The following is a 26932-nucleotide window of genomic DNA, read 5'->3' as shown; positions in this document are numbered from 1 at the left end:
CCTGCGCCTGGAAGGGGCGGCCCCATTTGCTTCTGTCTGCACTGCGAACATGTGCTGCCACCCTCCTTCCCCTTCCCCTGCTTTCGGTGGCGACACGAACACCTGTGATGTAAGTGCACCATTCTGCTGACCGCTCGCCCCTGTTTGTTCTCGTTCCCGGTTGCTCTCTGTTGCCTTCCTCAATGCCTTCCAGGCTTATGCTACCGCTCCCCTCCCTTCCTCTTTTTTCTTCATCTCTGTATGCGCGCCACATGTGTATTTGTGTGCGTGTCCGTGTACATGGTAGTGGTGGGGAGGAGGAGCTGCTGTCTGCGACAACGGAAACGCACACGCCCAGCCTTCACTACACACGTCTGGCCGTTTCTCGTGTTGCACTGCCGCTTCTCACTCTTTCCGTTTCTCTCTTTTTCGCATCTGCAGGACGGAGCTGCAAGGGAGAGGATTGCCCCATGTCCGCATACCAGGTTGCGCGGCCAACTGACGGTGCTCTGCGCACTGCTTTGAAGGCTGTGCTGACCACATCGCCGCCACCGACGCTGGTGCCTCACCCGCCTTCGAAGAATGTCGCCTGGCGCCCCCGACGCATCGTCGAGGAGCTCAAAGCGCTGAGATGTGTTGAGGCGCTCTCATCCTTTGAAGCGGAGCTGCGAGGCCTAGTGGGCCTGCAAGAGATACGGTGTCGCACGAAGCTTGTCAACCATGCATACAGGGATGAATGCGCCTTGCGCGAAGTGGAGCACCTTCTGGCAGCCGAAGCTGCTCAGCGCCGCGATGTGACGGAGAAGTTTTTCGACATCGTGCGGGCTCCGTTCGAGGTACTTCATCTGCACTTGCGAGAGGAGCTCACGCGGCGATCTCTGCGCTGCGAGGAGCGTTCCATCTGGCGTGCGCTGCAGCTACGTGCTTCCGGCTCACGCCTCGGCCTCGCCGAGGCAGACAACCGCGCCACACTTGGCGCTTTGGAAGAGTGCTCCCGTGAGGAGCTCAAGAACCGTCGACTTATCGAGCTGGGCGATAATCTGCAGCGTGAAATTGTTGTTCAGAGACGCCTTGCCGGCCACTTGCGGTGCGTCGATCACTCGAAAGGGGCGCAGCGTGCGCGTCAGCGGTTGGAGTGGCAGGAGGAGATGGGCCGGGCTACTCTCGAGCGACTGTATTCGCTACACCTCATCCTGCTGCTGCAAGACGTGAAGGTGGATTTCTCCGAGGCGGTCAAAAGAGATGTCGTCCTACTTTCCGAGGCAAGCCGCGCGACGACGCAGCAGGTGCGCGTCGCAGACTGCGAAGAGCGCGTGCTCGCCTGCCTTGAGCAGGAACGACGGCTTCGGCTTACATTAGAGGAGCAGGAGCACACCGGTTCCAAGGCCGTGACGCAGGCGTTTCTCCTCGGCTGGCGGGGAGTCTACAGACAGATTACAAAGGACTCTGACGTTACAAGCGTCTTTGGCAAGATTGAGCTGCTCGTCCGGCGCGACATTGCGGACCAGCGGCGGTCGGAGCTGAGCTCCCTGCTACTCGCATGTCAGGCGCAGACGCGCGTGCTGAAACGGCACCAGGCCGAGCGTCGGGCCTTGTGTCAACAGTACATCGACGGCGCTCGCTTCATCAGCGGTGAGGAGAACAGGGAGGCAAATCAGCTTTTCTGTGATCACCACGTGTGGCAGTGCCAGCAAGCGGCCCTGCATCGCGCCACCGTGTTGGCAGTTGAAGAGGTGGCCTCCAGCCGCGCCATCCGCGGCGCAGAGGCGCAGGCGCGCCTGGCATGCAAGCTAGAGTACCTTGCGGAGAAGCTTCAGCTCCAATGCGAAGAAGGACGGCAGCGTGTTGCTGAGGAGGAGGAGCGCTGCCTCGGCGCGCTCCGTGAGCGTTACGTGCATATCTTCTTTATCCAAGGCGCGGTGAGGCTCTTCGACAGCGAGCGAGCTGAGCGCATGCTCATCGAAGTTGAGGAGTCCGCCGCAGCTGTCGACACGCTTCTGCCGCTGCGGCAAGCGCTGACACATTCTCTAGTCTCCGACGCGTACCGCCCTCTGTCGGGGTTGGAGGATGAATTCCGTGCACGCGTGACTGTCGAGGAGACACGCGAGCGTTGTGGCCTCGTGCGCCAGCACGTCTTACTCTCGGAAGCGGCGCATCGGATTGGACTCTTCGAGCTCGAACACAACTTCTGGATTCGCCCCATCACCGCGCAGGTGTCCGCCATGGAGGCCGATGCACGTAGACGCCTTTGCAGCTCCGCGGAGGCAGAGATGCTGCTGGTGCGGCGATGCGTTCTGGAGGACTGGGAGTGGGAGAAACGAAAAAGTATCCATAAATGCGAGATGCTTGTGCGGGAAAGCCTCGCGCTCACCAACAGGTTGCCTGCGCTTCCGTCGTTGTCACGCCTGACAGATGCGACGGACATGTGGGGGGCGTTGGAAGCAGACTGGGGAGATGCTGCCTCCGACGTGGCGACGTGGTCAGCTAACTGGCTGCTACACGACCCACCCTCGCTCACGTGCTACTCGACTCTCCGCTGTGAGGATGTGTTGGTAGAAGCGTACTTGGAGCGCGATTTGATCCACTTCATGGAGCACCGTGAGTGGTTGCAGGTTTTGCAGCACAAAACTACGACGAACTCCTCAGCGGAGAGCTCTGCCGTCGATCAAACTTACTGGAAGCTGCACAGCTTGTCGATGCGACTGGAGCCGCAGCAGCGCGCCGCTTTCATCAACGTGTGGCACTCGAACCAGTCTTTCGACGTCAGCTTTCCGCTCACGCAGCAGCCCGATGAGGCGATCGTTGGCGAGCGCACAATATCTTTCTACGCACCGGACGCAGGAACGACGGCGGCGCTGATGCAGCGCGACACAGACGCTGGCATGGTCTTCTTTCTGATTCTCGATGACGAGGGAACGGTGCTGGCGTGTGCCACGATGGTGGTCGAGGTTGCACCCAAGTGCTCCGCGCACCTGTGCATTCCCCTTGACAGCAATCGGGGATTCGTTCGCCTTGTTTGAGGGGATGTGTGTGTGTGTGTGTGTAGAAAGGGCTACGCTGCGCTCGGCGGTGCACAGGGCCCGCGACTTGCTCATGTAAAGTACCTTATTCTCTTTTTCTGCACTAATCACCCTCTCCCCCTGTGTTGTTGACATGCCCCATGGTGTTAGGCGGATGTATGGGGATGGGCACGCAGACGTGGTTGGAACGGTTGGACAATTCCCCTTGGTTGTTGCTCGGAGGGCAGTCCTCTTCGTCGTCCCGCGTCCCCCCTCCTCATTTTATCGCTGAATTCGGCCACGGTAGTTTTTCGTTTTTTCGTTCTGCATAGCTGTGGATGTGCCTCCCTTCCCATGTTTCACCTGAGAGGCGCCATGCCGAAAACAAAAAGAAGCGAAGGAATGCCGACATGAGCGATGCTGAGCCCAACGGTCAAAGGTTGAGACTATTTCCCTGTGTGTGCGATAGCACGCTTGCCCTGCCGTTACACGGTGGTGAGAGAAGCAGATGACGAGACGCTGTCATTGCGAAAGATTCACCTTCACCGAGTGCTCACGCGCTCGATGATCGGAGTCGATATGCATGCTGCTCAAGCACAGCCGTGCTCTGGAGCTGACTTCCAAGCGTGCTTCATCTCGCGTAGGCAACGCCATACAACTTCATCGATCTGGATGGACACATCGGCCTCCTGCTGCCTCTTGTTCACAGTTTTTTTCTCTGCATCGTGTGTTCTGCCTCCCCATCTCTTGCACCTGGGAACGGAGGCTGGCTTTGCAAGTCCGAAACCGCTGGCAAGGGTGGATCGCGTGAATTGTGCGTACGCGAGACACACAAACGTTCGCATGAGTGCCACGGCGGCATCGCTGATCCCTCTGTACCGTTTTGCTCATCTCGACTCACAGCGCCCTGCCCTTTCCCTCAGTGGCGAAAAGGGGCCCCGCCATGGCGCCGTAGTGGGGGGTGTGAGACCTTTGTCGCTTTCTTTCTCCGGTAGTGAGGCCACATTTCGCGTAGATGGCCGACAGCGGCGCGCGCGCCTTGTTTTCGCAACTCCCGCGCGCCGTAGTCGCAGACATCGACCCACGGCTTGTCCTCGAGGAGCCGGCAGGCCGTCTGCTCGAGCGAGTCTTGACGGAGCTCATCACCGCAACTGCGGCCTCTGGTCCAGCCTCTTGTCATACGCCCACGGATGACAGCGATGAGCCGGAGCGTGCGTGATCAGGTGAACAGCCTGCAGCACTTTCAGCAGCACTCACGACTTTATTTCATTGGGCAGTGGAGGACGAAGATGGAGGATGTGTTTCGTGAGTGGTTCGTCGCGCACCCAGAGTGGAACCATGGTACACTGGAGCAGCAGCGCACCTTTGTCCATATCGACATGGACGCCTTCTTCTGCTCCGTGCAGCTGGCAAAGCCCGAGTACGCCCATCTGAAGACGAAGCCAGTGGGCATTGCTGCGGGCAAATACAACAGCGACATCTCCTCCTGCAACTACGTGGCGCGCTCATACGGCATTCACGCCGGGATGTACGTGAACTCCGCGAAAGAGCGCTGCCCAGAGCTGGTAACCCTCGGCTACGACCTCGAGGCATGCGAGCGCGTCGCCAAGACTCTCTACCAAATCATCTTTGATTTGTTTCCGACAGGTGTAAAAATGTCAATGGAGGTGTACAGTATCGATGAGGTGATGCTGGCAGCTGACACCACCGACTACGCTTTGCTGCAGCCCTTCTGCGAGACCGTTCGCAGGGAGCTGTTCAGCGCAACAGGGTGCACGGCTTCATGCGGAATCGGGCCCAACATTATGCTGGCGCGCGTCGCCACAGACCGCGGCAAGCCGAACGGGATCTGCGTCGTCCACGCCAAGGACGTGGCACAGACCATGACCTCGCTTCCGCTGAAGTACATCCACGGTGCGGGCGCGAGCACGATGGAAAAAATCTGCCGCGCGCTGCGTGAGCAGGGCATCCTAGACGAGAGGACCGACGCGGGCGGCGTCACATGCGGATCTGTGCAAAAATTGAAGCGTGAGGCTTTGCAGAGAATCCTTGGCAAGAGGCAGGGCGAGACATTCTACCATCTAGTCCGCGGCGAGGACGGCCGCGTCGTCACGCGCACGGGCGATCCAGAGGACCAGCGGCACCTAGGTAAGCGGATCCCCAACGCTGTTGGTTGTTCCATGAACTACGCGGTGCGTCCTGAGGGGGTGGACGACGTATGGAAGATCGTCCGTCAACTGCTGGAAGATGTGTGTACCAAGCTGCGGCGCACCGATGCAGTTGCCCAGGGGCTTCGCGTCACCCTACTGGAACGGCATCCGCTGCATCCGAAGGAGACGCAAAAGTACATGGGCCGCGGCAAGTGCGTGGAGGTGCATCTGCCAATCAAGCTTCCGCACGCGATGGCGGCTGACGAGGTGGAAGCGATGGAGCTGGAGATCCGGAAGGCGGTTGCCCCGTTGCTGGTGGCATCGCGAGCTATATCCGATGCGGAGCGGGCGGCGCAGCTGGGCCTCTCGCCAAACGAGATGGATCTCGTGATTTGGACCGTCGCTATCGCGTCTCTGCGTGATATCGTCGTCGAGGATTTGCGCGGTATGACGGTGCAGGCGACGGGTCTTCGGCAGAAGCAGCAGGCGCCTTTCACACGTCAGCGCCTCAGTGGGCAGCAGATGACCCTCGCAACGGGCTTCTTCAACGCGAAGCGACCGCGCACACAGGATGTAGTGACAGTGGTAGAGCCCACACCCGCGCAGCCTCCATCTGACACTGTGCGTGGGCCACCTGCTGACAGCTGTCTAGACGCCGCGACACTCTATCTGTTGTACGCTCAGCCGTGGCCACATCGTGATGACGCTACAGCGGCGCAGTGGCGTTGTGGCTGCGAGAGTGCCTGCCGTCAGCTCGACTACCCTGCTGTGAAGGCGTACCTTCGCTGTGCCCTGGCGAAGCTATCCGAGTGGCCCGAGCCGCAGGAGGCCGCAGGGACTTTCCAGCAGCTGCTCTCCTTCGCGAACACCCGTCTTCCGGCGCCGCTCGACTTCTTGTGAAGTGGTGCTGTTCTTCGCGGAAGCCTTTCCTATTCACGGCGCCACAAATGCGGCGCACAGAAGCGTCCACGTACACTCCAACTTGTCTGTCGCGCGCCGAAAGGGGCAGCGTCCTGTCTTTCCTCCTACCTCCCACTCTTACCACTGAGTGTTGAACTTGCGAGACGTCGAAAAGGCATGGGACGCGCCTGACCGGCATTTTTATGTCTTGTTTCCTCACCTCTGCGCACGTGTGTGAGACCCCTGTCATGATCTGCGGTGTGCCGGCTGTGGCGGTGGACACGGAAAGAAGGATGCACACACTTTTTCCGAAGGACACCGTGGTTTTGAAGGATGTATACGTCTTCTCCTTGCCTCTGCGGTCGCACGTGCTTTGTTATGCTACTGCTCTTCATTTTCTCTTACTGTCTCTCGCACGCATCTTGTGTTGCATACCCCGGTTATGCGTCCTCACGCCTGACCCTACCCGGTCCTCTCCACCCACACACACGCTCGTGCGCACAGTGGCGATTGCCCCCGTTCACTGACCGGGAGCAAAACGGGTGTGCCAACAACGGAATCATAAGAGCTGGGCACGCAGTGAATCATAAGGAGCGAGGCAGCACCCATACAGACGGCCGCACATTGACCCCATCAAAAAAACGTGCCCCGGGAGCTCAAGGGGGGGGGCGGCGGCGCAGAAGCCTTGTGGAAGGGATTCTAGACTGCCGCGAGCGATGGTGCACGTTGCCATGTCCAGTCACATTGAGCAGGCTGCCACTTGCTTGCGTTGCGGCAACCACAACGGAGCCGCTGCCGCGCTGCGGGAGCTGGAGGTGGGTGAGGGTGTGCGGACGCTACAAACTGCAATGCAGTGCCTCATGAACGAGAATGGCGAGAGCGATGACGTGTATGTCCGCTTTGTCGCCTTCAAGGTGCTGGCGTATGCGCTGACGCGCTGTCGACATGGCCGTCGGCAGCAAAGCGACACGGTGATCACTTTTCTACTCGGTTACGCCTATCAAATGGCGGCGGAGGTGGAGACACCCGCGTGGACGCCGGTAGTGTCGGAACTCGCCACAGCCACAGCTGTGGCGCTCAAACTCGGCTGCGTCGGCGATAACCTCGACGCTTGCGTGGAGGAGGTAACGGCAGTATGCTCGGGCCTTGTTGATTTGGCGCAGACCTGCACTCCATCTCCGAAGGCATATCTTCATCGCATCATCTGCCAGTCCGCTGTGGAGGAGTTTGGTCTTTTTAGCGGGCCCTCTCGCTATCGAGGATTGCCAATGCGTGTGCACCGGCGCTGCCGGAAACTGTTCGCCGAGGAGGGTCGTCTACCCACCCTAATTCAGGCCCTCCTTCGTGGCCTCCTCTTGTCAGCAGGCGAGTCATCTATGTCTGTGGACAAGGGGCTAACGGTGTTGGTGTCGTGCCTAGCCTGGCCGTCACATCAGTTTTTCGAGGAGGACTCGTCGACCGAGGAGTCGTGTGGCGTTTTTTACGTCGCCCATGAGGAGTGGGATCGGCTGCTTGTCGGCGACGTGGGCCTCGAGAGCGGCGCGTGCGTCACTGTGCACGGTGTGTTGCGCGAGTGGTACGAAAGCGGCGCCGTGAACGGCGTGCCGGCCAATCGGCAGAAGGTCATCGAGATTATACAGCTCTTGTGCTCATTCAAGGGCAGTGAATGGACGGAGGGGCAGACACTGCGCTTCCTTGTGTCTTCCCTGTCGCTCTGCCTGGATGTGTTCGCGCACCTGTCCCGGTGGGCCACGAAAGACGATTTTCACCTTTTCCCACTTTTGGCCAACGCCATCCTGCGACTGGTGTCAAACTACGTGGAGTTCTTCTTTCACCCGCAGGCACACACCCTCGTCTCGCGACTGACAGCCTTGACAGACTTTCTCATTCGACGCGACACTTCGAGCAACACGGACACTGATGTGATGTCGTGTGTGGATGAGATGCTGAGCGTCTGGTTTCACTTAACGTCCTACATTGAACGTAGCAGCTTTTCCGGAAACGGCTTCGAGACGATCGCGCAACGCCACCTTATTAGCCAAGGCTGCCAATCCATCTTCTCCACGTACCTCGACACCAAAGTTAACACCGACGCCGCCGAGCTGGAGCTGGACTGCTTTGCCGACACCTTCACGAATTCGCACCTACACCTCGTTGCGCAGGTCGGCCGCCTCTGCGCTAGCGACACATGCGAGCTGCTCATCCGATACTTGCGGTCGCTGCGATCCACCTTGGCGAGCACCCTCGGTGCTGGCGGCACTGCTCCTACGCCGCTCTTCGAGGCTCTTTGGACGCTGCTGAAGATTGTCGGCCTCTTCATTGCCGACCCGCTCGAGGGTGAGCAGTCCTACATCCCCCGCTGCTTCCTTGAGATGGGCTCACAAGGCAGTGCGTTGCTGCTTCACGTTGTCAAGGAGCTGGATGCACTTCTGCCACTACTGCAGAACCCTGCAGCGGCGAGCCCGGCAGTGCTCGCGGCCTTCCTCGACGTCTTCACCCAGTACATCACAACGTATGTGGAGGCCGAGGAAAGCTGCACCCTCTACGCCGACGCCTTCAGCGGTGGCGCGGACATGGTTGCTCAGTCGCTGCTTGCTGTAGTGGGTGCACTACGCCTCACTCCCTTCGAGGAGGAGTCGACCTCTGCAGCTTGTCGGCTACTCGACTGCTTGGCAGACAAGAGCAGCCGCGTGCGCAGCTTCTGCCACCGTCAAGATGCGTTTCAGGCGTTGACGCGGGCTGTACAGGACATTCATCAATTTCGCTTTTACGGACATACACGGGGGCGCCTCATCGCGTTTGTCATCTCGTGCTGCTCAGACGCGGACAGCGTGCAAGCACAGCTTCACGAATTCGCCCTCTCGCCGTCCTCTGAGGATGACGTGAACCTGGTGCTAGAGCTGCTGAGCTCACTGGCGGGGCTTTTTGAGTCGCTGCACAGCCAGCAGGTTATTCGGTGTGTCTTTCCGGCCTTGCTCACAACAGGACAGCGACTGATTGGCGTCTCCGCCTCGAAGTTCTATGAGCGCGAGATCGTGATCGAGTCTGTGCAGTGTGTGCGCAGCATGTTCGTCACCTGCTCGCCTCTTCTGGAGGACAGCGACACTCGCATGCTGCTGGACCTCGTCGTCGCGGAGCTGCGCTACGCTGTGACGGCCCTGCAGAGCAGCAGCGCGTGGACGTCTGCTGACGGCGAGGGCGACAAAGCCGAGTTCATTATCGCAACCGCGAGGCTTCTCAGTTCGCTGGCGCAGTGGAAGGCGCTCGACTGCTTTCTCTCCGACGACGACACACGCGCAGTCTCGATTGCCACAGTGGAGGCCGCCGGCGCGTTGCTGCGCCACATGGACGAGCGCTCACTGAGCTTGCCGAGTCTCGAGGATGGTATTTTCACCTGTATGGAGCTCTGCGCCGAGTCTTTCACCGCTGACTTTGTGTTTGCCAGCTGCTCCGATGCGTTTCTCTCCGCTATGCTATACGCACTCAACAGTGAACGGGCCAACATCCAACGCGCCGGCATCTCCGTCACTGCCAGCGTCGCAGCCTTCTTGGAGGCTGCCACTCCGCCGGCGAGTCACGCCAGCGCGTGTTGCGACCTGCTGAGGGTCGTGCTGCGCTCCCTGACATCCGGAAAGGTGTTTAACAATCTGCGGCAGATATCTCGTGTCCTTCTCCTTTTGGTTCGAGGCGTGCCGTACGATAGCGTGGTTGCAACGGTAGAGGCTGCGGTGAGGGAGGTCGCCAACTGCGACGCGTTTGTCGCCGCCATCTTCCCAGCACTCCAGTCGGCTGCCGGGAGCGCCAACGCGACCGAGTCTGGCTTTGAAGAGCTATTACAAGATGCTCTATCCTCTCTTCACGGCACTACCATCATGGGGGCCTAGTGCGGTGTGCAGGGTCACGCCCACAGGTTCGAGTAAGATTCATGGATGGAGGAGACGCTGAAGTGACGCCTTGCCTCTTCCTTTCCTCATTTTGGCCAACAAGGAGGTATGAAGGCAGTGGTGCATTTTGTTCACTGATTGCCTCGCTGAGGCCTGCTTTGTGCGTAAGCGAAAGAGGAAAGACACATGCAGCGCTCTAATGGAACGACGTACGCTGAAGACGATATCAGTGGTGTCAATTTTCCCCGCTAGCGTCGCGCCTCTTCGTGCTCTTGGCCCACAGTGTAGTGCACCCTTCGCGTTTCTGCAGCATAGCGAGGAGGCTCTTTGGTGTAGGCGGGAGCGCGGTTGCGTGCGGCCGACAAGTTTGCGCCGTTTCGGACACCCATCCCTGGTCGCCGCTGGTTGCGTTACTGGCGTGCTATCGATTCTTTTTTTTTTCTTTGTACTCTCCTCATCGCCGTCCCCTCCTCTTTCTGTTCACTTTCTCTGCGCGCGCCGCGGCTGCGGTTTTGCACTGTTTTGGTGTCTAGAGCCGTGCCGCCTCTTCGCTTTCGCATTCTGTTGTGTGCGAAGCTTCTCTTTTCCCAATCGAGTCACCAAGGCAGCAGCGGTGTACCGGGCGACATCCGGTGCACTGGTGCGTCGGTGTTGAAGTGTATGCGTAGATCTACCTCGAAACAACCTTGCTGACTGCGATTCTCACCACTGACAGCCCCCTCTCTCCCCCCTTCGCATACACACACGAACTGACACAGCCACTCACACCTGCTACGCCTCAACATGGCGTTGATCCAGACCGCCCATGACGCATGCTCGCGCAAGGTGCACTGTGTCCGCAAAGGCTATCTCAACGACCCGTTTGTGTCCTTCTTCGAAAAGGATCACACCATCGTGAATAGTCCGTTGATGAACCGTGGAACCTGGCTGCGGACAACTGCGTTTGAAAACTGCGTGCGGGGCTTCGCAACCGCCGCCGGACAACCGATTCAGGTAATCAACTTTGGTGCAGGAATGGACACGCTCTACTTCCGCCTAAAGCACAGCGACCCGCAGTTTCCGGTGCAGAAGTTTATGGAGCTCGACTTGGCTGATCTGGTTGCCGAAAAGGAGCGCATCATCAAGCGCCACAGCGAGATGCACTCGCTGGTGGGCTCACAGTACGTGCTGGTCTCCTGCGACCTGTATGACGCGAAGGGTGTTGCGAAGGCGCTGAAGGAGCACTTGCACGGCGGCACCCCTACTATCATGATCGCGGAGATGGTGTTCGTGTACATTGAGGGCTCCGTCACCACTAATCTATTGCGAACTGTCATGAGCGACGTCATCGAGCCCGGCACAAAGACTATGCTTGTCACGTACGACGCGATTCAGCCGTTTGATCGCTTCGGCAAGGTTATGGTGGAGAATCTACAGCACTTCGGCGCCGATTTCAAAGGAATCGGCGACTTTCCCACGCCTGAGGCACACGCGGGGCGGTGCAGCGAGCTTGGCTTCAAAGCGGTCAAGTCCGTCACCATGAAGAACCTCTACCTAGGCGTGCCTCGCCAGATTCAAATTCGCCTCAACAAGCTGGAAATGATCGACGACTGGGAGGAGTGGAACTTGATGCACGAGCACTACTGCTTCGTCGTGGCGTCCACCGAAGACGCCCCGCTACCAAAGCTGTTTTGAATCAGCTTCTTTTCGTTATTGAGCGACGTGCCGCTGCGAACACTGTGGTTAGCCTTTCTTATATAATTTTTTGTACGTCGCGCATTCGCGAAGGCGGGTGGCGGTGGTGGCAGCTAGAGGGATGAAAAGGGAGCTGCGTCACTCTGCCGGTGCTCCGCAGCCTCTCTGAAGGATGCTCATTACCTTCAGCGTGCACGTAACTTATGCGACTGTTCCTTCCACTTACGTGGGCTGCGGAGCCTTCGCTCTTTTTCGTTTGCCGTGACACTTACTTGCTTCTCTCGACGACTGTCTGCGGAGGCGGGTGTCGCATGTGAGAGCGTCTGACTCACTCTGTCCACGTTCGGGTGTTCCTGATGACCACTCAGGTACCTCCATCCACGTATAGGGAGCTCCATTCACCGTTTTCCCCCTTTTCTGTTAGCTAGAAGGCTACCCGTCGTTTTGTCATGTTCCCTTACGCGCCTCCGACATATATTGTGGCACAGACAGCCATCATGTCAGGGGCGATCGCGACGCTTCGCAACCATCATCCTCTCACAGGTCCCGCGACAAGGGGCTGCAGCCGCCTTGCCTGCAGCTTTCGCGCGGCGTGTGAAGCAATGGCGCTGGAACATAGCACGCGCTGCAAGGACAACCGTGCCAAGGCACAAAAGAACCCGCGCCGCTGTGACAGCGGACGCACTCTCCCTCCGCATCGCGGCCGACACGGGCCCTGCAGCGGTGGAGGATGGCTTGCTGCGACAGGAGGTGCGTGGCGGCGGCTGTCCCGCACCAGAGGAGCGCGAATTCTGCGCCCACGAGACGGCAGAAGCTCTTCCTCGCCCAGGTCCGCACGGGCACCTGCGCGTGCACTGGGGATCGCTTCAGTGGCGGGTGAGTGGCAGCGACGAGCTGCAGATGGTGTGCTGCCTACTACTCTTCTAGCGCTGTGGTACCTTCGCCACCACCACAGAGCTTCCGGTCTTCCTGTTGTTGCGGGGAGCGTATCCGACCCAGCGTTGTGCCGAATCTGCAGCGGGGGATTTTCGAATGGCTCGATGCTCAAACCACACCTCTCCTCGCGCTGTGGTCTTGCCCGCAAGGATGCGATTACGTGCACATGGCGCGCCCGCTGCACGGGCTCCTCACCTGAGGGAGTGTCTACCGCTGCCCCTCTGTGCCCTGTTCAGGAGGGCGAGCTATGCGCTCTTCGTGCGTAGGCACAGGTTTGCTCGTGGGCCCTCTCCCCATGGCACACACCTAAGCCCGTCAACGGTGTGCAGACTCGAAAGATCGAAGTTCCATATGTTGCCACAGACACACAGCGACAGCCCACCTGTCGCGGCGCATGCGAGCAAGCCATCTAGACACGTCCGGCCATGTCACAGACGGAAAAGGAACATGAAGACGGCGAGTAAGCCTACCGGGACAACAACGCCGTGCTAACGCGGGCCCCAGGATCCGAAAAGGCGAGCACTGGGCGCATGCGGCCTAATGCACAGCTCGCATCCTGCATCATATCGCAAACAAGGGATCACGACATCAGCAGACCGAGAGCGATTCACGGAAAAGACCCCAACATATGCACACCAATCAATCCCAAAGCGCGTGTGTGCAAAGCCTGCGGCATCCGCCCTACATCCCCGACCGGTTGTACTGGTGTGAGGCACAGGTGGCGGAGGCATGACGAGAGCACCCCGTGCTTACGCCATCGCCCCCTCTAGGTTCCACTGTGGAGGGTGACCGCGCCACATTGTGGTATGCCGTTGCTGGAAGCGACTCGCCAACAGCAAAAAACAAAAACACGGGATACAGGCAGGGTGTGTGAGGAGCCGCTGAGGGTCTTGGCCTGAAGCTGGTCAACGTGTCCTCTCTGAGCACATGCGGCATGCGCCCAGATCCCTCTTCCTCCTTCCTCTACCCGCACGGTGGATGCGACTGCCTCGGCCCCTGGAGCAGGGCCCTGGACGCGGGAGACTGCCTTGGCTGGAGGCGTCACCGCGCCTCCGCGAGTCTCTCCGTCTGGTGCCGATCGCGCAGCACCTATCTGACGAGGGGACGAGGAAGGGCACGCAGAATCCGCTGAACGCGTTGAGCCGATTCGACGGCGGACGGTATTCGCCCGAGAAGATCCAGATCTCGCGGCACTTCTACGGAGGTCGGTGCGCTGTGATGGTATGACACAACTTCTTGACTGGCTCATGGCGGAACAGCGCCTTGACAAGAAAAGAAACGTTGCGTACAAAAGGAATGCCCTAAGTGTGGAAGCACTCTGCTGGACTTAGCGTCTGCATCGTTCCCTCACAAGCGGAGATGTGGTCGTACGAGGCTTGTTGCGTGAGGTGCTGCTGCGTTGCAGGATGCTTTTTTTGTGCGCGCCAAGTGCGCTGGGCTGCGCTTTTTGGCTGTTCCACGAACGGTGCACTCTCCCGACGTTTCTTCTCTGTCTGTCTTGCCCGGATGCTTTTCATATGCGATGTAGGCTCCCTCGGCGTCGCCGCATGTACGGTGTGATGTGCGTGCGTACTCCTGGCCATCTCACCACTGCTATCTCCACCTGGTCACCCTTCTTCGCTTTTTCGTCGCTGCGCACAAACCTGTTCCTTGGTGCTACCTCGCTCTTTGTGTTTTTTTTGCGTTCTGGACGGCCTCCCACTCCGACGTGTGCTGTTACTTGTTTCACACTTGTCGCTGCGGTTGTGGGGTAGAACTACGTCGCTTCCAAGCTTCACACTCTGTGCTCCCCTCTCTTTCGTCTCCCTGCTCGTCTTCGATAACTGTCGCAGACTCTTGCAAAATGGAGGACTATAAGGCCAAGGGCAATGACGCCTTCAAGGCGAAACGGTATCAGGAAGCGATTGACTGGTACACCAAGGCCATCGAGCTGGACCCTAACGGTGAGGCCTCTGGCGCTCTGTACTCGAATCGTGCAGGCAGCTGGCAAAATCTGAATAACTTCGAGAAGGCCGCTGCGGATTCGGAGCAGTGCATTCGCTTACGCCCTGATTGGCTTAAGGGCTACTTCCGCTTGGGTGTCGCCATGGAGAGTATGGTCAAGTACGATGAGGCGCAGAAGGCGTTCCAGAAGGCGCTGCAACTGAGCCCGGGCAACGAAGAGGTGATGGACAAGCTGCACGCCATTAATACTAAGGTACGCGAGCGCAACGAAAAGACAAAGTCGCAGCAGTGCAAGACCCCTGAAGAGGCCAAGCAGCTTGGCAACTCCTTCTTCAAGGACGGCAAATATGACCAGGCTGCGGAGTTTTACACCCGCGCGATTGAGCTGCAGACGGAGCCCGTCAAGGAGAAGGCGGTGTACTACACTAACCGTGCTGCTTGCCACCAGCAGACGCACATGTACTCTCTGATGGTGGACGACTGCAATGCTGCGATCGAGATCGACCCGGCGAATGTAAAGGCGTACCTGCGCCGCGGCATCGCCTACGAAGGCATGGAGAAGTGGAAGCTGGCGCTGGAAGACTACACGAAGGCACAGTCCATTTCTCCCGGTGTGGCAGGCGCGTCTCAGGGTATTCTGCGATGCCAACGTGTTCTGCGCAGCTAACTGGAATAGACACATTACAATGGAAATGCGCTGTCTGCCGTAAGTGACCTCCCTCTTCCTTTGTTGGTTTCAGTTTTTATTCTTCTCACTCCGTCTCTCGTCGTTTTGGTCTGTGCTATACATGTACCGTTCGATATCTCGTGTGCACAATGTTAGCGTTGGGTTTGGCAGCTTTTTCTATGTCGTTTTCGCTGAGAGCATGCAGGTAGCGAAACGTCAGAGCTGCTGCAGAAGGCAGCAAGGAGGATGAACAGACGTGATGTAGACAGTGCGCAGTCACGATCATGTGATCTTCCGGACGGACAGAAGATCGGTAGCACTAAAGGAGCTGCCTCTTCCCCTTTAAAACACACACGAACACACACACGAACACACACACACACACACATACATACACACATGCGCGGTCGATGCAGCTCAAGCTAAACGTACTCTTGTGTAACGCCTTCACTGAAGGCAGGCTGTGCGCACACATTCAGGCAGTCAGAGCGACCTCTGTACGGAGTGCATTGGGAGGCCCTTGCACTTCTTCCTCATGGCTTACGTGTGCTTGAGCTTCTCTCTGCCGATCACCGGGTCCCGTGTGCCCGCGCCTCTTCTGTTCTCTCCGTGAACCTCTTCGTCTTCCCTTTGCGCCTTTACTGTTTTTTTTTTCTTTGGAAATGTCGCTGCTTTCCGTATCTCTCTACTGCTCACTCACCACGACGGTGCGCATGCGCGATGGCAAGCAGTGTGCTTGGCGCGCCTTCACGCATTTGCTGAAGCCTTCCGCGCGTCAATCGAGGAAACACCCTACTCTGCGTTCTCATCCACTCACGCGGTGCCCATTCCAGGCAACTAGAGAACTCCTGCCTCTTACCAGGGCTCAACACCGCGCTCGCACACAGACGCACACCCACACGAGCAAACCTAGATAGATTCGTTCACAGTTACGCACAGCTGCGCTGCAGTCTTGGCGCCATGGACCCGGTAAAGCGGCGACTTGTGTACGTGGCTGATGAAAATGAGGCACTCCTGAGCGAGCTCTCTGGCACTCCACCGACTCGGCAGTCGCGTCATACTCGGCTTCTCGTACCGCTCTCTCCGCCAACGTCTTCGCAGCCATCTCCCCACTTGGTGTCCCCGCCTCCGCGCCCAGTCGATGCGACCGCCGAAGCAGCACCTGTCGCGACGGCTGACAAAGCGTTGCTCGTCTCCTATGATGGATTTCTGCTCACCGACGGCAGCGGGCGTTTCTCCACGCCCCGCGACGCTGCGCAGGCCGCCAACATTCGCGATGCTCTAAAGACATGTCGTTCCTTTCTGAACGGATTCTTGAACGTGGCGCGACCTGAAAGTGAGTCCGCAGAGTCGTGCAGCTCTGGCGCCTCTAGCTCCACGTACATGGAAGAAGAAGACTCCGACTTGGAGGACACCAGCAGCGATGATTCGCCCGCGCCACGCCCGCGCGCCGCCAAAGCCGCGAGAGCGAGTCGTCCACATTCCCATACACACAGCCCGTCACAGATGACAGTGACAAAGCTGAAAGAACTCCTGCGTAATCGCGGACTTTCAATTGCCGGTAACAAGGCCTGTCTCGTGAAGCGCGCACAGAAGCTGCGTGCGCACGAGTCGGAGCGCGCGTCGGAAACTGCGCCTCTACCTCTCGGTGCAAGTCGACGAGCGTTGCAGGGCTCTCTCCGCCATGAGACTAAGCTGAATTCTGGCGTATCGGTGTCGTCCCCACCATTGAGTCCGCGGCCATCGCAACGGAGGTCGCCAAATTGCCACACGAGTGACGACAAGAACAATAGCATTTGGGGTGCGCTGGTGCACGCGGGTTCGCGCCTTTTTCGGGGAGGGGCACGCGCGTCATGGGGGTTTCACACGCGTCCAGCGGAGGACGCCGACGACGCACCGCTTTCGACGCGTCGCCGAATCAGCGCGTAGCAGCTGAGCCTCAGGGAGCTCGGAGCCTCCGCGACCAGCTTTTGGGAGTGTTCGGTGTTACGGTTTTCTTCTGCTTGTTTGTGCCTTTTTTTCTTCCGGAAAGCATCTGTCGCGTTCCACTACGCATATATATGTATATATGTGTGTATATGCATTGCCTTCTCTTTCTCACCTTCACGGACTCTACTGTTGTGCCGCGGTGTCGTGTTTGCCTCGCGTGGGCACACTGTTTGCAACTCTTTCGCTTAGCGTTGTCATGGTGAGCGTTTGGAACTCCGCGACAGCTTTTGAGAGGCGCGCTTTCGCTTCTCCTGAACAATCAAAGCTGCACTGCTGCTGCTCACACGCCGAAGCGACTGCGTCGCCTTCGGTGGCTTCCTGAACACCATGGCATCCTACCCTTTTTTGCCCTTTTTTTGAGGGGGGAGGCAAATCGGTGTAATGCACGTTGGTATGTGTTGTGGTCCTTCCCTTTCTTTCTCGATGGTACCATCACACTTACGAGGGTGTTGTCTCCTTCATGTCGCACTGACTTTTCGCTGACAACGCCTGCCCCCCCCCCTCCCCCCACACGTTCTCTCTTGTGGTGCTTCTACTGTTGGCATCGACCTTACTCTTTTATTCCTCTCACTGCACTACGGCGAACGGCGTGCCTTCTGCGAGACTTGTCTCTCTGGTACATTGTCGCACTTTTCTGTGCTCACAAAACGCGATGCTCTCTCGAAAGAAGCCGTTGCTCTCGAACCAGTGACAGAAGTGCTTGACAAGCACACCCCCACCCACCCACAACATTTTGTCTATACCGGTTTATCTCCCAGGTCGCTTACGTATTGATATGAAAAGCGATGATCCCTAAACAGATGGCAGAGCCACTCGTTATTGGTCTGGATTACGGGTCCGATTGCGCGCGAGCAGTGCTGGTGCGCGTTCGGGATGGGGCGGAGCTGCAGAGCGCCGTCTTCAGCTACCCGCGCTGGGCCAAGGGGGAGTACTGCGACCCCAAGCGGATGCAGTACCGCCAGCATCCGTGTGACTACATGGAAGCGGCAGAGGATGTCATCACTACGGTGTTGAAGGCAGCTGGCCCAGCGGCGCGGGACAACGTGGTGGGGCTCGCCTTCGATACGACCGGTAGCACACCGTGCATGGTCGACGAGACCTGCACGCCTCTCGCTCTTCGACCTTCGTTTGCCAATAACCCGAACGCCATGTTTATTCTCTGGAAGGACCACACCTCTGTAAAGGAGGCTGCTGCAATCAATGCGCTCGCGCACAGAAGCACCCCCGACTACACCTCCTTCTGCGGGGGCACCTACTCCTCCGAGTGGTTCTGGTCGAAGGCGCTGCACGTTATCCGCAGCGACGAGAAGGTCTCTCAGGCTGCGTACGGCATTGTAGAGTGCAGCGAGTGGCTTCCAGCCCTCTTCACCGGTGTCACATCGTATCAGAAGCTCATCCGTTCCCGGTGCGCGTGCGGGCACAAGGCAATGTGGCACGAGAGCTGGGGCGGCTTCCCGCCACGCAGCTTCTTTGCGCAGTTGCACCCGCGCTTAGGGCTCTTGCGGTCCCGCATGAGCGACGTCACAGAGACCATCGACAAGCCGGTGGGTACACTGAGCGAGGAGTGGGCGCGGCGTCTGGGATTGAGCACGAGGGTAGTCGTGGCGGGCGGCGCCATTGATGCTCACCTCGGCGCCCTGGGTGCCGGCATCAAGCCTTACACGTTGGTGCGCGTTATGGGAACGTCGACCTGTGACATGATGGTGATCGACTCCAGCATTCTCGGCCACCGCCGCGTAAAAGGCATTTGTGGGCAGGTCGACGGCTCTATCGTGCCACACATGATTGGCCTCGAGGCTGGTCAGTCCGCGTACGGCGACGTCTTCGCGTGGTTCTCTGAATTGCTCCAGTACTCCTCTGCACGCATCGTTGCCGGCACGACGTTGCTCGACGAGAACGCCAAGGCAGAGCTGACGTGTGAGATAAAGAGGAAGATGCTCATCACCCTCGCCGAAGATGCCAGTCGGATTCGTCCCGGCGAGAGCAGCGTGCACGCCCTGGACTGGTTCAACGGACGGCGCACCCCTGATGCCAACCAGAACCTCCAATCGGTCATCGGAGGCCTTACCCTCGGTAGCGACGCGGCAAGTGTGTATCGTGCGCTCGTGGAGGCGACAGCGTACGGGTCGCGCGCCATCGTGGAGCGCTTTCGACGAGAGGGTGTGCGCATTGACAACGTCATTGCAGTTGGTGGCATCGCTAAGAAGTCGTCGCTGGTCGTTCAGGTCCTTTCGGACGTGCTGGACATGCCTATCACTGTGTGTAAAAGCGAGCAAGTCTGTGCGTTGGGGTCTGCTATTGCCGCCGCCACCGCTGCGGCGTGTTACAAGAGCATCCCTGAGGCGCAGAAAAAGATGGCGAGCGGCTCTTCAGCCGCGTACAAGCCGTGCCCAGAGGCTGCCCGGGTGTACGATGAGCTGTACAAGCGTTACATCAAGCTTGCTGCGAACACTGAACAGATGTATTCGCACATGTAGGTATAACCATGTTCGCAGTGAACACCTGTGCGCATCTCTTGGACGATGCCGCTGCCTGTATCTCTAGCTTTTCTGTCCTTGTTGGTTTCCAAGTCCTTGGGACCCTGTGCGATGCGGTCGCATATCTTGTGTACCTGACAAGCTAGCGCAACGTGTAGCTCCTTATCGAAACAGCTCAGTCTCTCTTTCACGTTTGTTATTCCGTTACTTGTACACTGTGTGCCTCCATTTTGGCGTTGGGTATGAAGTGAGCAGAACGGGACGGCGGTAGCAATGTCGTCCTGTTTGCTTTGCCTGTTTCCGTCTCTTGCATTTCTCCACATGCGTAGATGGGTGCGACGGAGTATGCTATCGCAAAGAGGACTTGGAAGTGTGAAGCCGAGGCTACTTTGACCCTCAAGTGAGTTGACAAGAGAGAAAGAGAGTACATCAAGAGATGAAAAGATACACAGACACACACACACACACACACCGCAATACTGTTGCAGACATTCGAGGTAGAACAATCTGTGAGCACCAAAACGAAAAACGATTTTCCTTTCGTCTTTTTTTAAATGCTTTGCTAAACACAATCCCATTCACACACAAACGAAAGCGACGAGCGGGAGCCAGGCTCAGGAGCTGCTCCCTTCGGCGATCAAGGGAAAGATAGCTGTCAGTGCATGTGAGGGCGACACGCACCTACTCTCTGACACTTCTTGCTTCCGAATTGTGTGCAACAAGTGCTTTTTTCGCTTGTTGGTGTTAGCAAATGTCAGTGGTGCCATCACTACTTCACCAAAAGGAAGGCAGCTGCTTCTAGTATTCTTCCTGATGCAGTTATACACTGTTTCTGTTTTACGGTCCCTTTTTCCCGAAGGTCACCGTGACTTCTCTAAAAAAAACATCAACTGCTGGCGTACCCTATGACGCAATGAGTTTAGGCAAACGCTGCACCCTCCCTTTGGCCGCCCTCGTCGTGGCCAACAATGATTTTCATCGCAGATGGTGCACCGTAACAATTCTCTTTTCCCAATGTTGCCCGTCGCCGGCACCATGACCTCCTTACTCCGACCGCCCTCGTCGTCCCTGTGGAGCAATCTTCCGCTATTCATGAGGTCATCTGCTCTCACGCCTCTCTCCTCATTCCCGTTCAGCTTTCTCTCCGCCGACGTACACAACTTAGCCCTCATCGTTCCCGAAGAAGTCGCGGTGCTGGAGAACGTATTCCCTGTCGCTCGTGCACACAATACTATTGAATTCTTCGAAGGCTTGAGAAGCCGTGTAGGTGCACCGCCGCACACCGACCCCCCCCCCCACACACACACACCCACCCAAAACTCGAACAGAAAAACACAGGCAGACACACACACACACACACACACACCACTGGGTACCTAGTACAGTTTTTTCTTTCCTTTTGCTTCCGGCGTCTGCCGACGTTTCAATTCGAAACGTGTTTCTCTCAAACTCTTTTGCCCTTCTTCTGTCGCTCTGGTGTGTCTGGATTTCTGTTTTCTATTTCCCTCTTAGTTAGTCCTTACGCTGTGATTATTGTGCCTTTTTCCTTTGCTGTGCGTCTCGGCCAATAAGGGAGTCTCTGTGCAACACACATTCCACGTCGCCTCTCTTGAAGCTGCTGCACACGCACATTTCAAAAAAAAAAAATCTCGCTGCCCGCGCAGACCTTCTCTCTCCTCTCCTTTCTCTTTCCCCTTTGCTTTCAGCCGCGATTCCTTTCCCCTCGACACACACGCACACGCAAACACAGCAAGAAGGGAATTCGACAATCGCCATTCCGCCAACATGTCGTCAGAGGAGAAGTTAACAGCCCTCTACGCGCGCCGCCAGGAGATTCTCAAGGACCTTTCTGAGGTGGATACGAGCATCAAGTTCCTCGAGAGTGAGATCCAAACCAAGGCAACAGAGGCGGCGAAGCGCACCATCGATGAAAACAAGTCAGGCAACGCGGACCTGGATCGAGTGAACGAGGTGATCGCCAGCTGCGTGCGGGATGCCACGGGGCTTCGCGACGCACTCAAGCTGGTTGAGGCGTGCCGCTACGTACAGGAATTTGGCAAGGAGGATGACGCGGCGCGGCAAAAGATCCCCTTCCGCAACGTGTTCGCGCAGGAGTGCATTCGCCATGCGCTGGACCTGTCCAATGACGCCAACGGAAGCGAACTGATGCAGCACCTGGTGCCGCTGCTGCGCTCGGGAACCAGGCCGGTTACCATGGGCGACATTTTCTACGACCCCACAACGAACGAGCACGACCTGTCAGAAGTGCTGCTGCTGATTAGGGAGCTTTCCAGCGATATTGTAACGGTGGCGTGCAACACGAATGGCGCGCGTGTCTCCCAGCGCATCATCGATGTGCTTTGCACACATGAGGAGTTTGATGTGTACACGAGTGTGCTTGAGCCATCGATTGTCGACGTTGCGAAGGACATTAATGGCAACCACTCCCTGTCAAAGCTGATCACGTCTGCCCGCTTTTGCCAGCTGGGCGACTCTGACAAGAGTGCCTCCGGCGCTGCTGCGATCTACGAGCGCATTTTCCAGAAGATAGCGGACAACTGCATCGACATTTGCAAAAACCGTCAGGGGTGCTGTATCATTCAAAAGTGCCTGCAACACGCCCCCCAGCCGTATCACACTACCATCATCAACACGGTACTCAACAACTCGCTGAAGCTTGTGCAGGATCCCTTTGGCAACTATGTTGTTCAGTTCATTCTCGACAAACAGCAAGACATCAACGGCGCAAAGAAGGAGGACGCTGACGACGACGCCATGTCCACGGCACCGAACTACACCAATCAAATTATTAGGCAGATGCTCCATCACGTGGCCGAGCTCTCGTGCAACAAGTTTAGCAGCAATGTGATTGAGAAGTGCCTGAAGACGTCGTCGCCGGATGTGCGACAGCTGTTGGTCGACGAGCTCACGGCGCCGCATGTCTTGCCTAAGCTGCTGACAGATAGCTTCGCGAATTACGTTATTCAGACCGCCATTTCAACCGCCTCCGACGATGGCCAACTGACGCAGCTGCGCGACGCTATCATACCTCTGCAGAGTCTCCTGAAAAACTCCCCGTATGGCGTGAAGATCGAGTCGAAGCTGTCCCGGCGCCACCGTGAAGCGGCGCGGCGTCTGCTGAAGAAAAAGGAGGCCGCCACGACCGTCACACAGGCCCCACCCGCACAGCAAGAGCCGCTTCTTCCGCCATACATGCCCCCACAAGGAATGTCGGCCATTCCAATGATGGCGCCAGACGCTTCCATGGGTCAGCAAGTGTCCTTCACCAACCTGAATACGGACATGGCCTCCTTCTTGCAGCCACAGCGGATGATAGGCATGCCTTTTGTGTTGCAAGGACAACAGATGATCAGCATCCCCAATGCACCACCGCCGTCTTTCACCACGGGTATGATCAACGGTAGCGGCCTGCCTGAGTACCGCTAAGCGGTACACGGTGCCCGCCCCTGCCTTCTGTCGCTCCTTCTCGCACGCAATAACACCGCTCCCCTCCGTGTGGCTCCTCTCCGTCTCCCATGTGAAGACGAGGGCTTGCTTGCTCTTTTCCCATTTTGCCTTTGTCGCTTTTCCTTCACTCACGTCCAAGCGCGTTCCTTCTCTAGCCTGCTCCGTTCTCTCTCACTCTGTCTCTGTGGCTACCCCTTTCAAAATGACGAAAGACACGACTATTATGCGCGCTCGGTTTGATTCGTTGTATCTTGTTTCCTTGTTTCTTTTCCTGTTCTTTCAATTTTTTTTTTGTACTGCGTGTGCGTGTGAAACAGTCGCGTCCCTTTGAACCACCGACACACTGGCAGGCATCTGAACGTGTGAAAGCTGTTGGCGATTCTTTAGCGAGCGTTTCAACGTCTAAGAGGGCTCCTCGAGGTGTTGAGGGGCTACTACGGCGGGAACAGGAGACTCGAGGCATCAACGCTGTGCACTACTCTTGTGGGAGTGTTATAAACTCAGCTGAGTCCCTCTTGCAGCGCCATCGCTCAGTAGGGAGTGCTTGAGTGCGTGCGCGTGTTTGTGGGACGCTCACGCGGCACAGGGTGTCGCTCGACGCTGTGCTGGGCGCGGAAAGCCCCGCCCCCTACCTTGCCAGCGTCCTCGCTTGAGAGGTGAAGTCCCGCACGAAAGCGAGATGTCGACTCGGGCAACACATCTGCAAGACGCTGCTGTCCTCTCGCAGTCAACGCTTGAGGTAGGTATTGCTGTGTCTTTGCTACAGTGGATTCCAGCAAGCGTTCCACCCACTGAAAAGAGCAAGAAGACACTAGGGCGCGATCACCATGGTTACCTCAAAAAAAAAGTGCCACACGTTCCATGAAGCATAACCACTAGAGAAAACATGAATGACAACACCAAAGACAAAAAAAAAACTGGTAGGGTTGCAGAGGGAGCACACGGATGAAGTGGATGCCCTGGCTCGTCTCGTTTTTTCCTTCTCCTTCGTTTTGTCAGCCCATGCGTGGGAGACACCGAGGAGAGCGGTGAGCTGAAGGGCGATGGCTACAGATCTTGTGCGTGCTCAATACGCACTCGTGATCTCAGTGGTGTTCCTTTCTTGTTTCCATGTTTCCTCTGAGGATGGTGACACGTTCCTCTGTGCTGCATTCTTACAGTTGAAGAAAAACGTTCATTTTGTTTCTGTTGTCGGGCTCTCTTTTTGCTTGTTTGTGCTCTCTCTTGTTTCTGTGCGTGACGGTGCGCATGCGTGTTCCTGCGCATGGATATGCGGGCGTATGTCCTCGTCATTCTTAATTAACACTCTAAGAAAAAAAGAAGACCCCAAAGTCACCTATGCAAGCGATGGAGAGCACAGAGAACAAGAGCAAAATACCAACCGAAAAAGAAGCAGCAACAAACGCCCGAAATGAATGGAACCGAATCGCAGACCCAAGGAGCCTCAAAGAACACCTCCAGCTCATGACGCGGCAATGCGCGATCGCAGAGCTTGCAGCACTTTCACTTCTCTCTGTCCTTTTATAGACGATCACTCTGCAATAGCGGAGGTCATGTTGTCGCTGCACCGGATACCTACTCTCTCTCAAGGACGTGCTCACGTCCCTGTCAGCGATGTCTCGGCGAACACGCGCCTACACTTTCATGCGTGCGGGGCGCGTTGTCTCACTCGATGACTCCAATCCTATTCCGCCTCTTCTTCTCGGCGCATACGGCTCTTTCTCTCTCTCTCTGGGGTTCTATACGTCGCTGACACGCGTGTCTGCTGGTGCATCACACAGTTCGCACATACGAAGGCTCCTCAAAACGGACGCTTTTGCGCCCTCCTTTCATTGCCTTCTGTGTTCTTCTGTGGTTAATTTCGTTGCTTCTCTCACCTCAACACCGGTATGTACAACCACCTTCTTCTCACCCACACGAGAAGCAAAACACTCCCAGCACACTTTCTTCACTGTACTCCCTCGCCCACTCCGCACTCTTCCTACACCTCTTTTGCGCACACGCACAAACACTCTCACACTGCAGCATCGAATTTATGCACGTGTGTTTTGCATAGTAGATCATCCTTCCCCTCCCAAAGAAAACGCTAAAAGAAATAGAACGTAGCGGGAAAAGGGCGAAGGCGATGGGCAACGCTACGATTATCAAGGGTAACATCGTGACGACCTCAAAGGTGCTATACGGCGGATGTGTCATCGTCGTGAATGATCTAATTGTCTCGGTGTGTGGCAATGAGACTGTTGCCCGAAAATACCTCGTTGAGCTCGAGAGCACGCATCCCGGCGTAGGCGCGGCCACCTGGTACGAGGCCGCATTTGTGCTCCCTGGGTTCGTAGATATTCACAACCACGGATTGGGCGGTGCGAGCGATGTGATTGGGCACTGGTCCAACCCAGAGTACTCCCTGAAGGAGCTGGCCCGGTGCGGCACGCTGACGACCTTGGCGTCCGTCATCTTCTCCGACAGCCACAAGAAACTGGTGACGGAGTGTATTGATGCTATCGAGAAGCGCGTGGGGACCTATACGGAGGACAACTGTATCCTGGGCGGCATCCATGCCGAGGGCCCCGTCATTCACGACCGCGGCGGCCTGCCGGAGTGCAAGAGTGAAATGAGCCTCGGCGACTTCAAGCGGCTCGTCGATTCTATGCCATCCTTGCGCGTCATGACCATCTCGCCACACATCGATGCACGGTGCAACTACGAGAAGGTAAGGTACCTGCTGGAGAAGAAGGTGCGCGTTGCGCTCGGGCACGACCGCGCCGCCTCCAAGTCGGAGATCATGGGCGCCCTCAAGCTGGCAGCGTCGGAGGAGGAGAAGATGCATGTCACCCACTTGTGTAACGTCTCCACCTTCAATCACCGTGCCAGCTCACTGGTGAACGCGGCCATGTGCCCGCGGTTTCCGAACGCGCCGCTCTACAAAGGGGCGCGTCCGCCAACGCTGGAGATCATTGCTGATCTTATTCATGTTGATAGCGTCACACTTCAGTCCGTCCTGGCGTCACGCAGCGTTGACGACATTGCCATCATCACGGACTGCATCTCCGCACACATCCCTGGCAAGCACGTGGTGTACAACGGGCGTGACAGCGTTGTGCAGGCGGGTGGGGCGTGCTATCTCTGCGACTCGTTTGGTCGCGCGTCCAGCACGCTGGCGGGCGGCACGAGCATGCTAGCCGACCTGTTCCATATCCTGATCACACTCTTCTGTAAGGATGTCGTCGAGGCCTGCTTGCACACCGCCACCGTGCCCGCCCGCATCGCGAACCTTCCCGACGTGGGCGCAATCACTGAGGGAAAGAAGGCCAATCTTCTTCTTTTTGACGCGGAGCTCCACACAATCGAGAAGCGCATGATTCACGGACACTGGACCTCGCACAAGCCGTACGCGATCCTTCACCCCTCTGTAGTCCATCTGTGAGCAAAGTCACATCGTCCATCTAGCTACCGGCTCCTTTGTCTCCCTAATCCTGTGCCTCCTGTGTGCGGTCCCTCGCCAGACTCCTTCCCGCACCCTCCCCCCTTGCGCCCCGCTGTGCTCCCGCCCGCTCTCTCGCGTGCCAACCCCTGCTTCCTGAGTAAACATACAGCTGAGGAATAGCCCAAAAGACGACTGGTGGAGAGGTGGTGTGTAGGATGTTTCGACCGCTGCACAGCTGGCGTAGAGTCTGATGTCGATGATGTGGGCAGAAACCTAAAAGCGGCAGAGAACGCCCTTCACGGCAGCCAGTGGTGCCGACGTCATGGAAATATCCCCTTCTTTTTTCTAGGCTTTCTTTTCCCGCTTTGTTCACACCCACGTGTCATCCTCTCCACGGACGTGCCGTGCGGCGAAGAAGGGGGCAAAAAAGTCATCCACACC

The 26932-nt window shown here is 57.4% G+C and overlaps 9 protein-coding genes across 9 annotated transcripts; all 9 read left to right on the top strand.

Annotated features, from left to right (window-relative positions):
* Positions 1-182: 182 nt before the first annotated feature.
* Positions 183-2999, top strand: LMJF_36_0110 (conserved hypothetical protein; the record flags this gene model as incomplete). Its single annotated transcript, XM_001686529.1, has 1 exon — positions 183-2999. The coding sequence occupies one exon, from the start codon at positions 183-185 to the stop codon at positions 2997-2999; it is 2817 nt and encodes a 938-aa protein (XP_001686581.1).
* A 1169-nt stretch (positions 3000-4168) lies between these two features.
* Positions 4169-6028, top strand: LMJF_36_0100 (putative DNA damage repair protein; the record flags this gene model as incomplete). The annotated part of the gene is made up of 1 exon (XM_001686528.1): positions 4169-6028. The coding sequence occupies one exon, from the start codon at positions 4169-4171 to the stop codon at positions 6026-6028; it is 1860 nt and encodes a 619-aa protein (XP_001686580.1).
* A 716-nt stretch (positions 6029-6744) lies between these two features.
* Positions 6745-9912, top strand: LMJF_36_0090 (conserved hypothetical protein; the record flags this gene model as incomplete). The annotated part of the gene is made up of 1 exon (XM_001686527.1): positions 6745-9912. The coding sequence occupies one exon, from the start codon at positions 6745-6747 to the stop codon at positions 9910-9912; it is 3168 nt and encodes a 1055-aa protein (XP_001686579.1).
* Positions 9913-10695: 783 nt separating this feature from the next.
* Positions 10696-11586, top strand: LMJF_36_0080 (putative leucine carboxyl methyltransferase; the record flags this gene model as incomplete). The annotated part of the gene is made up of 1 exon (XM_001686526.1): positions 10696-11586. The coding sequence occupies one exon, from the start codon at positions 10696-10698 to the stop codon at positions 11584-11586; it is 891 nt and encodes a 296-aa protein (XP_001686578.1).
* Positions 11587-14365: 2779 nt separating this feature from the next.
* On the top strand, positions 14366-15133 carry LMJF_36_0070 (stress-inducible protein STI1 homolog; the record flags this gene model as incomplete). Its single annotated transcript, XM_001686525.1, has 1 exon — positions 14366-15133. One exon carries the CDS (start codon positions 14366-14368, stop codon positions 15131-15133), a length of 768 nt encoding a protein of 255 aa, XP_001686577.1.
* A 960-nt stretch (positions 15134-16093) lies between these two features.
* LMJF_36_0065 (conserved hypothetical protein) lies at positions 16094-17062 on the top strand (the record flags this gene model as incomplete). Its single annotated transcript, XM_001686524.1, has 1 exon — positions 16094-17062. The coding sequence occupies one exon, from the start codon at positions 16094-16096 to the stop codon at positions 17060-17062; it is 969 nt and encodes a 322-aa protein (XP_001686576.1).
* An 845-nt stretch (positions 17063-17907) lies between these two features.
* LMJF_36_0060 (putative L-ribulokinase) lies at positions 17908-19599 on the top strand (the record flags this gene model as incomplete). Its single annotated transcript, XM_001686523.1, has 1 exon — positions 17908-19599. One exon carries the CDS (start codon positions 17908-17910, stop codon positions 19597-19599), a length of 1692 nt encoding a protein of 563 aa, XP_001686575.1.
* Positions 19600-21384: 1785 nt separating this feature from the next.
* PUF1 lies at positions 21385-23046 on the top strand (the record flags this gene model as incomplete). The annotated part of the gene is made up of 1 exon (XM_001686522.1): positions 21385-23046. The coding sequence occupies one exon, from the start codon at positions 21385-21387 to the stop codon at positions 23044-23046; it is 1662 nt and encodes a 553-aa protein (XP_001686574.1).
* Positions 23047-25192: 2146 nt separating this feature from the next.
* On the top strand, positions 25193-26491 carry LMJF_36_0040 (N-acetylglucosamine-6-phosphate deacetylase-like protein; the record flags this gene model as incomplete). The annotated part of the gene is made up of 1 exon (XM_001686521.1): positions 25193-26491. The coding sequence occupies one exon, from the start codon at positions 25193-25195 to the stop codon at positions 26489-26491; it is 1299 nt and encodes a 432-aa protein (XP_001686573.1).
* Between the last annotated feature and the right edge of the window lie 441 nt (positions 26492-26932).

This window comes from Leishmania major, chromosome 36 (assembly GCF_000002725.2).
Source record: "Leishmania major strain Friedlin complete genome, chromosome 36".
NCBI lineage: Eukaryota > Euglenozoa > Kinetoplastea > Trypanosomatida > Trypanosomatidae > Leishmania > Leishmania major.
This window is presented reverse-complemented; position numbering and strand designations above follow the sequence as displayed.